The sequence below is a fragment of the Schistocerca cancellata genome, chromosome 4 (genome assembly GCF_023864275.1).
Source record: "Schistocerca cancellata isolate TAMUIC-IGC-003103 chromosome 4, iqSchCanc2.1, whole genome shotgun sequence".
In the NCBI taxonomy this organism is placed as follows: domain Eukaryota; kingdom Metazoa; phylum Arthropoda; class Insecta; order Orthoptera; family Acrididae; genus Schistocerca; species Schistocerca cancellata.
In genome coordinates, this window is record NC_064629.1 from 419,640,447 (window position 1) to 419,658,141 (window position 17,695).

A 17,695-nucleotide genomic window follows, 5' to 3' on the forward strand; every position below is an offset into this window, starting at 1 on the left:
TGTGTTCCTGTGCTTTTGGTTGATGTGTTTCCTTTACAGCAATACTCCAAGTTGTTTTGGTTTTATTATCAGAACTGCTAATCTCAGACATAATACTACTTTTGAATGCATTACGGGAACAGCAGTGATCAATGTCTTATAAATAGTTACTATTAAAAACAGTCTTGATCATGATTTATTTAACAAGGTGACTGGTTTTGACCACTACTGTGGTCATCTTCAGACCATTGAGTAGGAACCTCTTTCTGTTGGAGAATCACTACTCACACAGTTCTCCAACAGAAAGAGGTTCCTACTCAATGGTCTGAAGATGACCACAGTAGTGGTCGAAACCAGTCACCTTGTTAAATAAATTATGATCAAGACTGTTTTTAATAGTAATTATTTATCAGACATAATACATTCAATTCTGGACTTTTTAATAACTTTCCTTAATGTAGTACAATACTTTTTATTTGGCAGTTTTTGGGTTGTTACTCTTTCTTGCTATTAGATAAATTTCTCTTTTCTGGTCACAGGATATTTTCATCCCTTTAGTAAGCCATGATTTTTTTACAATTGTATTTCAATGTCTTCTTAGGGAAACTATTTTCCGATATACTCATATGATGCCAGGTATAATGCCACTGTGTCTCTCAAAAACATTTGAAGTATGGAAAATCTTTGCAGATTGCCACCATACTCATTCATAATGGTAATATGGGGTAGTTCACAACTGAGATTGTTACAGAAACACAATCTGATACAATGCATCGGCAGTCCATGTTTCCCAGTATTGTAACCATTCCAAGCACAGCCATCTGTGTTGTGGTGTTAACAGGAGAGTATGGGTTGGATAGTAATTCCCAAGTCCGGCTGCTGCTAATTTTTGAACAGTACCGCAGGATGAAAATAATGTTATAGAGAATCCATTACTTGTTCTCTGATAACAAACACAGATGTGAAGGGGTTGCAATGTGCTTTGTACACAATGCGGTAATTGTCACTTGTGGTGGTCAGATGTGGTTGACTGGAACCTTCATAATGAGCGTGCCTGTTGTCATGTTCCCATGCAGTCCAACACTGAGCAACTGTAACATATGAACACAAAGTAAATGTGGATATTACATGATTTGACCAGCTAGCCAAATGGAGACATACAATAAGGCCCCTTTCAGTCTCTGTCAGAAAGAGGAAGAGGTAGAGATGTTGAATATGAGTACTGATATGAAATACTACCGTTTTGCACCTTATAAGTGCTGTACTCTGGTGAGCTGCTTGTGAACAACATTCAGCAACTGCAGACTGCTTTGGATTGCATGTGAGTGAGTGAAGATGTTTTAACAAATTTCCTTAGGAAGAATAATTGTTGCAGGTTGGTGGTTTTCAGTTTCATTCTTGTCATAATATATAAGATATTAAAATATTTTCTAAACAGACGTGTAGGTAATAGATTAAGCTGTAAGATGGTGCATCTGTTGCCAATTTAAATTTAATTTTTGATTTTATTTGTGTTTCTGAATTCCAAGCTAGCTGAGGCACTAATACAGAATAGTAGTATTTCACATTTGTGCCCCAGTATTATATTTGTACTGTACTGTGACGGCCTGTTTTATTTCTGGGTATTGGCTTCAGAAATGACTTCTGATTCTGGATGGGCATTACAGCCAGTCCAATAACATGGCTGTTATAAACCTCACATACAGAAACCATGTCTATTTCATGTGTCTGTGTCCTGATGCCTCCCACTAGATGCAACCACTGTGTAGAACTTTAATGAGTCCTTTGGAAGCTTATTACTCTGAGCAGGTATGCATATGGATGAAGGAAAATGAACATCCAATAACAAACATGTACATCACTGAAAGTTTTGGGAAGGCCTACATTAAGTGCCAGGCAATGGAAGTAGCTAGGGTGACAGGAATGTACCCATTAAACCCTCATATTTTCATGTATGCACGTATAATTGCCTACATTGAAAGAATAATTGAGGATTTACCCAATGATCCAGTCAATAAACCATCTGAAGAGTGGTGGCTTCTAATAATGGAAGGGTTAATGGTTAAGTTGAGGCAGGAACGTCTTCCTCCACATTGGAAATTACACTTTGGCAGAACTCATCCGTTCCACAAATAAAGAAGAGGCTAGGCACCATGGGAGGAAAATCAGATTCTTCAGCAGTACTAACCTCATCTCCACACAAGAGGTTTCCTGAAGTATTGACAACAGCAACAAATAAACTGAAGACAAAAAAGCAGAGGCCACCAAAACCTGGGAACCAAGAATCATCTGATTCTTAGGATGATGTTTGTAGTGTGAGAGATGATTTGTCCACTATCAGTAGCATTCTGGACAACAGTGTATCCACTAATGAAGATGCTGACTGTCTCTTTTGCTCAGGTAAACTTTCACAGGACAAGGCAGGGATAAATTGGTTAATGTGCCTAATGTGTGAAATGGGGGTGCACACTGAATGTGCAAGTTATGGTAGAGGACAATATTTGTGTGACTTCTGCAAGTGAAATTATTTAGTCAGGAATTTAATAACTGAAAATGGTATATTTAGTTTGTTTTTCTGTTGTGTTATTATGTTTTATAGAGTTTTCTTTGACAATGAATTATTAGATTTTCCATTATTTCTTTTAAATTTCAACATATGAAATGAATGGAGTATTACATATTTCAACCCCATAACCTGTAGAACCAAGAATGTCTAACTTTGTGTTAATCCCAATTTAGAAATGTTCCTAACATAGTACATGTTTGAAAATATAGGAAGCATTAAAATGAATCCAGAAGTATCTTCTGCAGACATTTTGTTTTCTTAAAGTGAAAAACGGAGAAATTTATGAATGAGAAACAAACTGGTAGTCCATATTTGTAAAACTTCATCCACTAATAATGCTGTCTCAATAGATTACACAGCATCTTCATGTCCTTCACAGTGATCACTCAGCATCTAATGTTGTACATAACCTTTGTATACCCTACCAGTCCTGGTAACAATACTAAACAAAAACAACACTAATGCAGTCTCTGTTGGCTGTTCTACTTCTACATACATTAATCTTTGTTCCATAGATCATGAATATGACATTTTGTAATGATGTGGAATGTGTCATTGAGACATAAGTTTTCTTTACACAACACTTTTTTTGCGGTTATTACTTCATATCTAAGAATTCATCTATTGAGTAGAAGGAGTTGTCATTCAGAATTTCTTTTAATTTGCTATTAAATGTTGTCTGGCTATCTATCAGACTTTTAATACTATTTGGAAAATGACCAAAGAATTTTGTAGCACCATAATTCACCCCTTTCTGTGCTCAAGTGAGTTTTAATTCAGAATAGTGAGGATAATCCTTTCTTCTAGTGTTGTAGCTATGTTCTTTGCTGTTATTTTTGAATTGGGATGGGTTATTAATGACAAATTTCATAAGTGAATATATGTATTGCAAAGGTACTGTGAATATCCTGAGTTCCTTAAATAAAAGTCTGCAAGGTGATCTTGGGTGGGCTCCAGCTATTATTCTGATTACATGCCTTTGTGCAATGAATACTTTCTCTCTTAATGACAAATTGCCACAAAATATGATGCCATATGAAAACAGTGAATGAAAATAGGCATAGTAGGCTAATTTACTGATATGTTTATCACCAAAATTTGTAATAATCCTAATGGAATAAATACCTGAACCTAACCATTTCAGCAGATCATCAATGTGTTTCTTTCAATTTAATTTCTCATCAGTGCACTCACCCAGAAATGTTGAGTATTCTTCATTAGCAACATACTTCTGTTCATAGTCTATATTTATCGATGGTGTTATGCCATTTACTGTACAGAATTGTATAAACTGTGTTTACTCAAAATTTAATGAGAGCCCATTTCCAGAGAACCAATTAATAATTTTCTGAAAGACATTATTTGCACTTTCCTCAGCTGATTCCTGCTTCTTGGGTGTGATTACTATACTTGTATCATCAGCAAAAAGAACTAGCTTTGCATCTTCATGAATACAGAGTGGCAAGTCATTAATACATATTAAGAACAATTAGGGGCTTGTCACAGAGAACTGCAATTTACAATCACTTACATTCCTACCAATGTTGTGTAACGTTTCTAAATCCCAGTGACACTAAAACTGATCAAATGCAACTAAGTACAAATTGCATTTGCTGGAGATTCAGCTTGTAATAAACAAGAAAACTGGAGCTACTCAGATTTACAGAAACTTACATCTGTATTATCTGCCTCTTCATTGCAATGAATTTTTGTTTCAAGCACTGATAACAAAACAAATAGAATTATCAGATATTCATTGCCTGAAATACTTTTCCTGAATCTTTGAGTGACTCTAAAAATCTCATGGTTATCTTGCAGTGTTTGCCATAACCATTAAATTTTTTAGAGTGGCCCTTTCTTGCAAGTATTTCTGTGACTTTATCTCACTGTTTAACCGCTAACTCTAGCATTCTGAAACGCCAATTTCACCTTGTCTTGAGCTTTGTTTTCTTTATGGAACAAGCAATCTCTCTGGCATCATAATTTGTGAAATAAATCATTGTTGCCTCATGTTTCAAATAATTAACATAAAAAATTTGTTTGTGGACTTATTCAAAACATGTGTAAGGCATTCTTAATACTGAAATGTTTGCAGATCCCTACATGTATATAAATTAAATCTTATTAATATGTGGCAATTTATTCATAAATTAATGTTTCCATGATGTGATTATTAACAATTTCTCCATGTTATTTCTTCTCAGAGTAGTGTGTTACCAATAGCATATTTCTGAGTGACCAGTAATACTCAACGAAGTGTGCAGTAATAGATAAATTACAACCTTTTAATGTGGATCAGTCCAGATCTCTGTTGTACATGAAGGGATTCACACATTCAGGCTGGGCAATGCTAAGTATCATATTCATCTGTATTTCATTGCCCTGTCTTTCATTGTGGTGTGACACTGTCGCAAAATAAGGCAAAATGTTTGTGATGTCCACCCATCAAAATTGTGAACAAGCATCTAAAAGCTGCTGCCATAAAGTGTGAAATCCTTCAGCTGATATTAATGTATATGGATATATATACTGCCACAGACTTGTTTGCACTATTAGGGGCAGTACATTTCACTGAATTTGACAACACTTCAAACCTTACTCTTAGATATATTTTGAAAATGTGTATTCTATACATCATATATCTAATCCGAATGCTATTTCATTTTAATTTTCTCTGTCAGTACTATGTTACAGCATGAACACATACTGGTAATAACAGGTTGCTAAATAATCATGACCTTCAAGTGATAATTTCCAGCATATTTTTCTTCCAAGTAAACTAGCATATATTGTGAGCGTTTAACATGCTACTTTCTCCAACTAGTTGAAACATATATCTAGATACCACAAGCTTTTATGCTCCCATATTTCTTCTGCTTTGTCCATATCTTGCAGTGACAATGGCTCCTTCTTCCCCTCTTACTATTTAGTCAGGTTGTACAATGACTAAGGCTAAGGACATGTATTCTGGACAAAAACTTTCTTTAAATCTCTATCCATTTATCACCAGTTAGACTCTCAGTAAGTTACTTTAGGCAAGTGCCTTAGTACATCCTTTTTTAGCTGGACTGTGCTCTGTTTCTGGCAGCTTCATTCATATGTTAAGATATAACAGACAGACACTCCTCTATCCGTTTCCAATTAGAGGAACTGTAATATGCTCTTTGTTTCATGCATTATATTACTTTGTCACTTTCTCATATTTTCAAATTCCTTGATACCAGTGTATGGGATGGCCATCAGCTATGGTGCTTTGTGACATTCTTGCCTTAGAATGGAAATAAAGTTGTACTCACCAGTCGAAACCTATTGAAGTTTATCATGATGATAGTCATTCCCATGCAAATCTTTTCATATATTCATGACTACTCCAATAAGCATCCATTAGAATATGCAGACTGAATATGGTGATACAGCAGACAGTTGCACAGTTGCATTTCACAGTTCTTTATTTTCATTTCACAACCCCTAATATAACGCAGTTATATGGCCAGTTCACTATTGGTTAACTTTTGACAAGCCTCATTAATAGTTTGCAGGCAAACATCAGCATACTGCTACAATAGTTCACTGTTGAACATCTGTGAGCAGTAAATACCTAACCACACAGTTCACTATTTCTCAAATAAATTGAACAGACACTGTTATCGTTTATACACATAGCCTATTTATGTTACACTAATTCCACTGTTAAGTTAAAGCATTATTGATAAGCTAACTGATAGAGACTTCCCGGCTGAACATAAACCATGGACTAACTGTCTCTGGACCAAAAATTGGGCCGTTATATATTCTCACCATAATAGGTACTGAAACTATACATTGTTCGATGTATAAGTTACAGAAATTACAATTAAAACATAACTCATTCAGTTAACTGAATCTATCAAAAAAATCCTTATTTTTAGCAGTTCCTTCTACCACAAAGTTCTGAACAAATTAATTGATTAAATAATGAAATTAACAGCTATACAACCAATACTTTGACAAACCTGATAATTGTTTTGGAATTAATTAAGGCTGGCTTTCTCAACTTAAACTGAAGGAAGGCTCTTTCATAATTGTAACAGTATATAGGTCCCCTTTAGGAAACTTTCATTTATTCCTGTAAAACCTGGATGCCTTATTGTGTTATCTGTCAGCTAGGGGAAAGCAAATTATTATTTGTGGGGACTTCAATGTTGATTCACTGAAAGAGCGTAATAGGAAGAATGACCTGGACGTCTTGCTCGGTTCTTTCAATTTGTCATCTGTCATTAACTTTCCTACTCAGGTAGTAAAGGACAGCAACACATTGATAGATAACACTTTTATAGACCAAGGTAGGTTTAAAAACATTAATTCTTGTCCTGTTGAGAATGGCCTTTCTGATCATGGTGCTCACCTAGTTACAGTATATGACATAGCTCCATTGAGTAATTCAAAATCACCCTCCAAAGTTGTGCATTCAATTAATAACTCAACAATTAGAAATTTCAGAGAAAATTTTCAGCAGTTAGACTGGGATAAGGTGTACAGGAAACCCGATGCTAATTTAAAATATAACTAATTTCATGATACACTTGTAAGAGAATTTGAAAACTGTTTCCCCAAGAAAGTAGTTAAATCTGATTATAAGGAACCATGCAAAAACCTTGGCTTACGAAAGGAATAAAAATATCTTGTATCCACAAAAGGGAACTGTATCTAACAACAAGAAAGAGTAATGACCCAGAAACAGCCAAATATTATAAAAACTACTGTGCTACATTAAGAAAGGTTATTAAAAAGTCCAGAAGCCTGTGCATCATGTCTAAGATTAATACCTCTGATAACAAAATCAAAACAATTTGGAATATTATTACAAGGGAGACAGGGCAACCAAGAGTACAGGATGACAGCATCACCATCAAAGCAAACGGAAACTTGATAAACAACAAGCTGGAAGTCGAAAACATTTTGAATAATCATTTTTTAAATGTTGTAGAGAAAGTAGGGTCTAAATGTTCATTAGAAGAAGCAAGGCAGTTAATGGAAGAGGCCTTACGCATACCATTTGATACAATTGAAATTCCACCCACCTCTCCTTCTGAAATTAGGAAGATAATAAACTCTCTCAAGAATAAAAGCTCACATGGAATTGATGGCATTTCCAGCAGGATAATAAAAGCTTGTTACCAAGAAATAAGTGGGATTCTTAGCCACATATGCAATAGCTCTCTGAAGCAGGGTATTTTCCCAGATAGACTGAAGTGTGCCTTTGTTAAACCACTGCATAAAAAAGGGGATATGTCTGATGTCAACAACTACTGCCCAATCTCTCTTCTGACTGCCTTATCCAAAATTCTTGAAAAAGTAATGTATTGTAGAGTAGCTTCACACTTTTGTAAAAATAAAGGTTTCACAAAATGTCAGTTTGGTTTCCAGAAGGGTTTTTCAACAGAAAATGCTATATATACTTTCACTAATGAAATATTAAATGCTCTGAGGAACTGGAAGTCACCCGTTGGGATTTTTTGTGATCTATCAAAGGCTTTTGATTGTGTAAATCATGGAATACTTCTAGATAAGCTCAAGCACTGTGGTATGAATGGAACAGTGTTCAAATGGTTTAAATCATACCTAACTGGAAGAGTGCAGAAAGTTGAAATAAACAGTTCACATAATATGCAAAAACTGGTGATTTCTCAAACTGGTGAACAATCAAGAATGGGGTGCCGAAAGGTTCGTCTTGGGTCCTCTGCTGTTCTTAATATATATTTAAGACTTGCCATTCTATATTCATGAAGATGCAATGCTGGTACTTTTTGCCGATGATACAAGTATAGCTATCACACCCAACAGACAAGAATTAACTGATGAAATTGTAATTGATGTTTTTCAGAAAATCATTAAGTGGTTCTCTGCAAATGGGCTCTCATTAAACTTTGACAAAACATAGTATATACAGTTCCACACAGTAAATGGAATGACACCATTAATATATATAGACTTTGATCAGAAATTGGTAGCTAAGGTAGAATATTCAAAATTTCTAGGTGTATCCATTAATGAGGGGTTGAACTGGAAAAAAACACACTGAGGATCTGTTGAAACGTTTGAGTTCAGCTACTTATGCTATTAGGGTCATTGCAAATTTTGGAGATATACATCTGAGTAAATTAGCTTACCACACCTATTTTCATTGTCTGCTTTCATATGGCATCATATTCTGGGGTAACTCATCATTGAGTAAAAGAGTATTCATTGCACAAAAGTGTGTAATCAGAATAATTGCTGGAGCTCATCCAAGATCATCCTGCAGACACTTATTTAAAGAGCTAGAGATCTTCACTGTAGCCTCACAATATGTATATTCACTTATGAAATTTGTTATAAACAATCCGAACAAATTCAAAATTATAGCAGTGTACATGGTTACAACACTAGTAGAAAGGATGATATTCACTACTCAAGGTTAAATCTAACTTTGGCTCAGAAGCGGGTAAATTATGCTGCCACAAAAGTCTTTGGTCACTTACCTAATAGCATCAAAAATCTGACAGAAGAAAAAATTAAAAATATTGAGTGTCATGTAATATTTTGTGTAATGTAATATCTTGTATAGACACCTTTTATTAACCTGACATGTTCCACATCATTACGAAGTGTCGTATTCATGATCTATGGAACAAGTACTAATCTAATCTAATCTCATCTAGAACCAAGTAAATGCTTTAAGAATCCTAGTAGTTCTTCTTCCAAATGTTTATAATTAGTATAGAATTTATATTTGTTTATAAGTCAACAGTAGAATCTAAGTCCCAAAACAATTACTGATTTCACCCTATAACAAAAGTATTAACTAGGAATGGTCAAAATAAATTAGGAAATTAATTACATATGCAAAACTAATCACAAATTAGATCTGGTGGTACATTTCTTAAGAATGAGGGCCAACGTTTCTCTCTTTTGAAAATGCAGATTGTACTTATGTATTTTAATGGTAATTAATCAAAACCTAAAATAAAATGAATTTAAGGAGACAGATGGCAAAATAAGTGAACCCAGCTTGCTTCAACACACTTTGTATTGTCAATCTTCAGTCACCAAGAATGTGACAGTTTATTCACAATCTTAATTGTAACTGGAATCTATGTTGAGAAGACTACAGTGAGTGAAACAACATGCTAGATTTGGCATGTTATTATCCATGGTCCATAACAACCTTGAAAATAAACAAAATACAGGATGACATGCAAGGGGTATGACACTGCAGCATCTCTGCATTTAGCTGGTGACTGTAAATGGCTAAAATATTCATTTGAGTACCTTGGTAGAGAGATTTTGTCTTTTGTATCATTTAAAGTACAGTAAAGTGTAGGGGAAACTGCACTCAGGCACCAAGGGCCTCACACATTACCATTTCTGTTCTCAGTCAACACAGGAATTCCAAGTAAGACAGCCTGCAAGAATGGTTTTATGACTGCTTTCTTAGAAATGCATGGCAATGAACATCTTGACTGCTCCACAACACTTTCCAACCCCATAGTGTAATTTCTTATTGCATCAAGGTATTATATTTTACAGGGAGGTACTGCAACACCCATCTTACAGTCTACACATTCTGTTATCAGATAGCAATATAATTTCCTGTCTAAATGAAGCATCAACTAGGTGATGATTTCAGCTCACTGGCATAATATCAGTCATGTGAGTAGACTTCACTCCACTCAACCGATTTCCATAAACAGGGACCTTCTGGAAGGAATATGTCAACAGCTGTGATTAAAAAAGAATTTAAGAACAACTCATATCAGTGTATATTTATCATTGTTTTTCAGCATATTAAATGATGTCTTATGATATATATCTTTATTCCCCCCCCCCCCCCCCCTACTTTTTTTGGGGTTATCACTAGTGCATGTTGGCTTTGATCTGTGAAACATTGATCTTACTGTGTGCATGCTCATAAAGGATGACAATTATTGTACTGTATGAAATAAAATCATCATAACTTCAGAACAGACTGCGTTAAGACGTTCAAACTGCATGGTTGACCATGGGGCTTAATGGGAATTAATATGTACTGTATGGCTTGATTTAGTGATAAAGCCCACTTTCACTTGGATGAGTTCATCAATAAGCAAAATTGACACATTTGGGGGACTGAGAATCCGCATTTCATGATTGAGATGTCTCTTCACCAGCAACGTCTGGTGTGCAATGTCCAGTCATGGAATAATTGGTGTGATATTCCTTGATGGCACAGCAACTACATAATGGTACGTGAAGGTTTTGAAGATGATTTCATCCCCATTATCCAAAGTTACCCCGATTTTGACAAGATGTGTTTCATTCAACACAGAGCTTGACCTCATTGAAGTAGGAGAGTGTTTGATGTCCTGGAGGAGCACTTTGGTGACTGCATTCTGGTTCTGGGGTACCCAGAGGTCACTGGCATGGGCCTCAATTGGCCCACATGTTCTCCGGACCTGAACACATGTAACTCCTTTTTGTGAGGCTATCTTAAAGACAGGAAACCATTGCTGAGCTGAAAACAGCCATTCAGGAGGTCATCGACAGCATCAGTATACTGAAACTTCAGCAGGTCATGCAGAATTTTGCTATTTGTCAGAGCCATATCATGCCGATGTTGGCAGGCATATTGAATATGCCATAGCCTAAATCTGAATGTCTGTGGTGATGTTTACATGTTGAATAAACAATTTGCATGCCTTATTTTGTATCTAATTTACATTTTTTCTCATATAGTTCAATAATTGTCACCCTATACATGCACAAAAAGAGAGAGAACAGAGTATTGACAATATTTATTTTGATTCTACATTATTTTTTTGAATTTAGGCTGTGATGGCAAATTGAACTGTCTCAACTTCAAGGTCTACATTAGGTTAAAAGATGATAGTTTGTGATTTGAGGAAGCTAATGAGTGTGATATCATGAGAATAGCTGTTTTTATGGTATTTTTTTAGCACACTATATAGGATTTTGGTGTGTGGTTGATGACCACCATTTTGATGACATAATGGCTCATACAACTGGAGGGAGGGTTAATATATTCAATATTTACTGCCCTTCTACATGGTAAATGAGGCTGATGAGACATAAATCACAGCAATAGCTGTGAACTATGTTATTTAACAACTGATGTCCTTAACAAAGTCATATAAGTATTGTATATTGCAAATAGCAGAAACTTTGTCACACATTAGGTGGTATCCTTTGTATCCTTGTATTACAGTTCTTGCCAGTGGCAGATACATATGCGGGACATGCCCCCATCCCCCACCCCCCACCACCCTTGTGGGTATGCCCACTTTGCACTGCTCCCACCAGTCAGCCCGCACACAAGTCATTCGTTTCTTTCGTCAGTTGACTCGACTGAATGGAGTTACCAAGTAGTTGTACTTTCATAGTAGCACATGTGTCTGCACCATCATATTTTATATGTTTATGTGTGGCACAGAACTAACACATACCTACAAGAAAAGTTGTGGCCATTCTGGTGATCTGAATACATTATTCTGTCTGGTGATTGTTCAAGAAGAGTTGTGAATATCCTACTATTTTCTTATTGCTCTGTTGTTCTGTTGAACACTCACCCTGACGTTGATTGTCCTATTGATAATGTAATTAATCAATTGGACAGGAAGAATAGGCACATAGAATTCATCATTTAAGGAAGAGAACCAGGATTGTAACTTTTTTATATCATAAGATGATATTGTCTTGTAATTGTATAATCAGTTTAAATAAAACTTTCTTCAACTTTGCATGTGACTTGATTATATTTTATTACGGTAAGAGTAAAGGTAGCTCAAGTTATCTTTAGTGCCCCCTCCTTGAGGTTTTTCTGATACACGATCAGTATACATCCTACCAGAGATTTCCCACGTATTTACAGTATAGTTGGCAATATTTTCTCTGGCATATATTGCTGTTCTGTGTATATCTGAGCATGTTTGACACTGTCTTATATCATGGCATTTTTTATGGTCAGTGAGACAAATTTCCTGAAGTGCATTTAAATATTTGTCAATATCCCTTTTCTGTTAGATGAACTGCTCACACTTATTCTGAGATTTACCTTTGATTTTCAGCTATGGAATGTGTACACAGAGTCTGATATTCCATTTTTATAATATTTGCAGATCTTTGTGACCATGAGGGGCATTATATATGGTGCTGTTCTCGTATGTATAAACATCTTGTCAGTCTTCTCTTGCAGATTCTAGCCAATGGAGCACCACTGTAGAAAACTGCATGTTCTTCACTTTGCAGTTCATCATTGCCAACATAAGAATGTTATTAGACTTCATCTCTGTACCATTTCTTCTATTTTACAATATACTTTTTTTTTCTCTTTGGTTTAAGCAAGAAACCTATTGTTTAAAATGCATATAAGAGTTCAGCAGCTATAAATTATGCATTGTAAATGATGAAAGCATTGTGAACAGATTATTAAAATTTTCCATGAAAAAGTGAATCTCCATCAGTGATTGAGGAGTTATGATAAACTTGTAATTTGCAGAATTCACTTCATTGTCTTGTATTACACAAGGATGTTACAAAAATATTAGTCGTGGAATGTTCTGGGAGACTTTAAATAATTAAGGAGTTAATGAAACCATCCATCGTGTAGTAGAACCATTCAGTCATAAAAAGATACACAAAAAGACTGAGAACTTGCTAGCTTTTGTCAAAATCATTTAACAAACTGGGTAATACGTACACATGCACGCGTGCACATGCACACGCACACGCGCTCGAGCGCACGTGTGCGCACGCCCACACCTACACACAAGCGCGTGTACACACACACACACACACACACACACACACACACACACACACACACACCTGTGCGTCTGCATCATGCTGGCTGAAAACACAGTGGCGAGTTTGCAGTTCAGCAGAATGAGCAAGTAGCAGCAGGTGTACGTAATAGGAATGTAACACATGTGCGCTGAAGCTGTTGAGATTGGGCCATGCACAATGATAAGGAGGTGAAAATGCAGACTGAGAATGGGTGGCAAGACAGAGGAGGAAAAGATTGCTGGGTAGAGGGTGTGGGTGCAGTGGCTGAGTAGATATTGAGGCCAGGAGTATTACAGGAGTGAAGGATGTGTTGCAAGGATAACTTCCATTTCTGTAGTTCAGAAAAGACAGTGCTAGGGGGAGAGATCCAAACAACATCGTTTGTGAAGAAACCGATAAAATCAAGTATGTAATGCTCAGTGACATGTTCTGCCACTGGACTGTCAGTTCTGTTCTATGCCACAGTTTAATAGTGACCATTCATTCTATGATGATATTGTTAGTGAACCTGGCTAGGAAGGCTTCCCCTAGAGGGCTCATAAACATGTTGTCACAGTAGGTTGCCACACTGGTGTCCATTACTGTGCGTTGGAATTTTATGCATATCTTGTCCTCATATAATAGGTGAGGTGTATAATGAATGAGGTTATGGGTTTGGAGTCAGAAGGGAAGTGGCAGAGTTTAGGTTCAACAGCAGCAAGGCCACGAGCATAAGGAGTTTGGTGTGTATGGAGGTGAAATCAACCATTGTAAGTAGAAATCCAGTTTTTAATGTAGTGGGGATGGTTGAGGTTCAATGAAAGAAGTGATTGCGTCTTTGACATGAGACAATTGGCTGTGGACAGTTAGTTGGAGCTGTTGGTTGACAAGAGCAGAGAGCCTTTCAATGGGAGGACATTGCAGCTGGTTACTATGCCCCCACTGAAAAACCTACATGACATCCTAGGCCATTCCTATGCCACTCTCGTGCCCACTCCCAACCTCATGCCACAAGGACATATCCCTGCATCTCCAGCTGAGCACATCTTACTTCATTTCTCCCACAGACTCGTCCTGTCTCGTTAGAGGCAGGGTCGCCTATGAAAGCGTCAGTGTCGTATACCGAGCCCTGCTGCAATTTCTGCACAGCATTTTATGTGGGTATGACCATCAACATGCTGTCCGTCAGAAATAATGTCCACCATCAAACTGTGGCTACGAACAGAGTTGATCACCATTGACAGAAGGCCCTGCTGAGCACAATGTGCTTGACGGCAGTGGCTGCTTCACAACTCGTGCCCTCTCATTTATTCCATCTGTCACCAGTTTTTGAGAACTGCAAGGGTGGAAGTTATGCTTGCAACACCTCCTTTGCTTCCACAATTCTCCTACCCCACTAGCCCACTCCACTCACACCATCCACACAGTAATCTCCCCATCATCTGACCTGTAACCCCCTTCCAAACGACAATAACATCGCTATGTGCCACTCAGTCTCAGAGGCTCAGATACCCATGTCGCATCTTGTCCTGTTAATTTGCTGCCACCCACTGCCACATTCCTATCTTGCACACTGCCTGCCTCCGTCTGAGGTGCCAACTACTCCTCCCCAACCCCTCCTCCTTCTTCCTACTACACTTTCCTTGTTTCCATCTGAGCCAGCACAAGCCCTCACCCGATACCACTTGCCGAACTGTAATCCTGACATTTTGTGTTCAGCAGACACAGTGTAGCTGCACAGTTTGTGTGTGTGTGTGTGTGTGTGTGTGTGTGTGTGTGTGTGTGTGTGTGTGTGTGTGTGTGTTCTCCATCTCATTAAATGGTTTGTCAGAAAGCTAGAAAGTTTTCATTCTTGTTAGTGTATTTGTTGAATATTCAATGTTTCTGCTGTATGTTGGGTGGTCTCCCTTACTCCTTAATTATTTATAATAGCAATAGTTATAGACCATTCTTCAGAGACTCCTCCAACTGATTAATCATTAATACATTAATCACTAACCTCCTTACTGATGACCAATATTTCCCTTTTCTCAGAAGATGTGGAAAATGTGCTAATAATGCTAAGTCCATAAAAACTCTATTCAAAAAATTCAGGAGTTAAACAGTACTACAGAGAACAGTGAGATACATATTTAAACATCTACTGAATAACAATCTAAAGTACAATTATATAATGTCTTTTGGCTATATTATAGTATAAGAGTGAAACAAAAAATCTTCCAGTGAAATAAAAAAATCTTCCTCTTTGGAATCTCTTTGTACTCTATTGAAGAATCTCATAAAATCAATGTATTATGTTATAATATAATTAATATTAGCACAGTAATATCATAAAGTTCTACAGAGTTAACTCATTCTGTTGTCTTGTTTTTCAATAGAAATGAACATCTTGTAAGTTATTCTGCATTCAAGAGACTGCCAGATCCTTTGTAAAAGATGAAAATAAAATAATATAATTTCTTGTCTTAGAGAAATCTTGGTATTGCGTACAAAATACCTGTAATGCCATTTTCATTTCATATTCTAGGTATTGTTTCCCTTTTGGAAGACCAGAGGGGGCACTGAAAGCAACACTTTCACTGTTAGAACGGGTAAGATGTAATTTAAAAACAATAATAGAAATAGAAGTAGGAATATAGTTGTTTTAAAACATGGACTAGTTTTGCAATTACATCAATTATTCATGTTGCCGTATTTACATCGGTGTCAATATCAAAACAACTCATTTTGTGGGAATATTGTTAGCTGTCAATTAGTTATAAATCCAAATATTTGGATAAGCCAGTTTAAAAGAAATGATATATCTAATTAAATCCAAACTAATTAATATTAAAAAAATGGTGTGTGAGAAAATAACATACAGTATATTAAGCTATAAATAAAATGCTAGAGTAATACAAACAAATATATTTGAAACATTTAAACTACATCTTTTATTACTTCTACACTTAATCACGATTGAGATTTAAGTATTTGTCATTTCTCTTTAACAGATCGGTGAATTCTCTTGGCATAAAATTTGGCCACATGAGATGTCAATCAGTCCATCACAGTGACTTGAAGTTCTTGGTTGAGGTCAATTACTATTTACAAAAGCATTACTATTCCAGTTGATTTTTGGATAACAGGTGTCCCCTCCAATCTTGACCATATAACTGGGGAACATATGTACTAGTGAGCTGATTAAGGTTTGCAGTCACATCGTGGGGTGAATCTGGTGATTGATGGAGGACTAAGTTATGAGTTTATGCTCACCCTTTGTACTAGATCCATTGAAAGCAATCTTGAATGCAACTTCAATTGATATTTCAATGTATTTGAATTTCTTGTCTTCTGTAATGAATACACTATCTCAGTTTCCCTTCAGCCTGCCTTTTTCTATCCAGTTAAACCTTTTTCTGGATGATGCTGTTGTACACAGAGAATCTGCAAGACTAAAAACTTGTAACAAAATGCAGGAGGGTCTCCAGAGGATCATTTGGTTCAGGGATTAGCAGTTGAGCCTCAGAATAAACAAATGTTATCTGTCACAGATAAGTAGAGAAAAAGACCTATTATTGTATGATTACATGATTGCAGAACAATCACTGGAAGCAGTCATATCCATACAATATCCAGGAATGTGTACAGATTGATTTAAAATGTGATGACTACAAATAAAAATAGTCACAGGTTCTGTGGATGACAGACTCAGAGTCATTGGGAGGATCACCAGGAAGTGCAGCCTACTGATAAAGGAGGTACCTTTCAAAACCTTTGTTTGACCAATATTTGAATATTTCTCACCCTCATCACCAGACAGGATTGATAACTCACATAGAAAAGATTCAAAGAAGAGCTGTGCAATTCAGTACACCTTCATTTAATAACTATGAAATCACTGTGGATATGTTCAGTCAATTTCAATGGTAGGCACTGCAAGACTGTCATTCTGCATCACATTGTGGTTTACTGTTAAAATTCTGAAGGGTCTTTTGTATAAATATCAATGTATATATTGTTTCTTTCTAGATACATGTTTAGAAAAGACCAGTAACATAAAATTAGAGCGATTCAGGTTACCTGGAGGTTTACCAACAGACATTCATTCCACAAACCATTAGTGAATGAAACAGCAAATGGCAGAAGTGACAGTGGTGCTCAAAGCATCCTCTGTCACAATCAATAAGGTGGATTACATATATGAAAAAATTTACCTCAAATATCTCACTGCTTGAAATCTTGTGATTTTGACAAGTTCCTGTACCCAGTTTATATCAACGCCACTATATTTCTGCAATGCTTGGAACTATGGAACTTTGTTGTGAATCCTTCAACAGTTGATCAAAATGATTTTAATTTGTGGGATATAGATGTAGAAACTTAGCTCAG

The 17,695-nt window shown here is 36.3% G+C and overlaps 1 protein-coding gene across 1 annotated transcript in view; it reads left to right on the forward strand.

Moving 5' to 3' along the window:
- LOC126183408 (calcium-dependent secretion activator-like) overlaps positions 1-17,695 on the forward strand; it is a 1,473,721-nt gene that overhangs the window by 1,102,122 nt on the left and 353,904 nt on the right. The window contains exon 21 of the mRNA XM_049925356.1: positions 15,852-15,915. Coding sequence (XP_049781313.1) covers positions 15,852-15,915 — 64 coding nt within the window. The remainder of the gene's footprint in view (positions 1-15,851; positions 15,916-17,695) is intronic.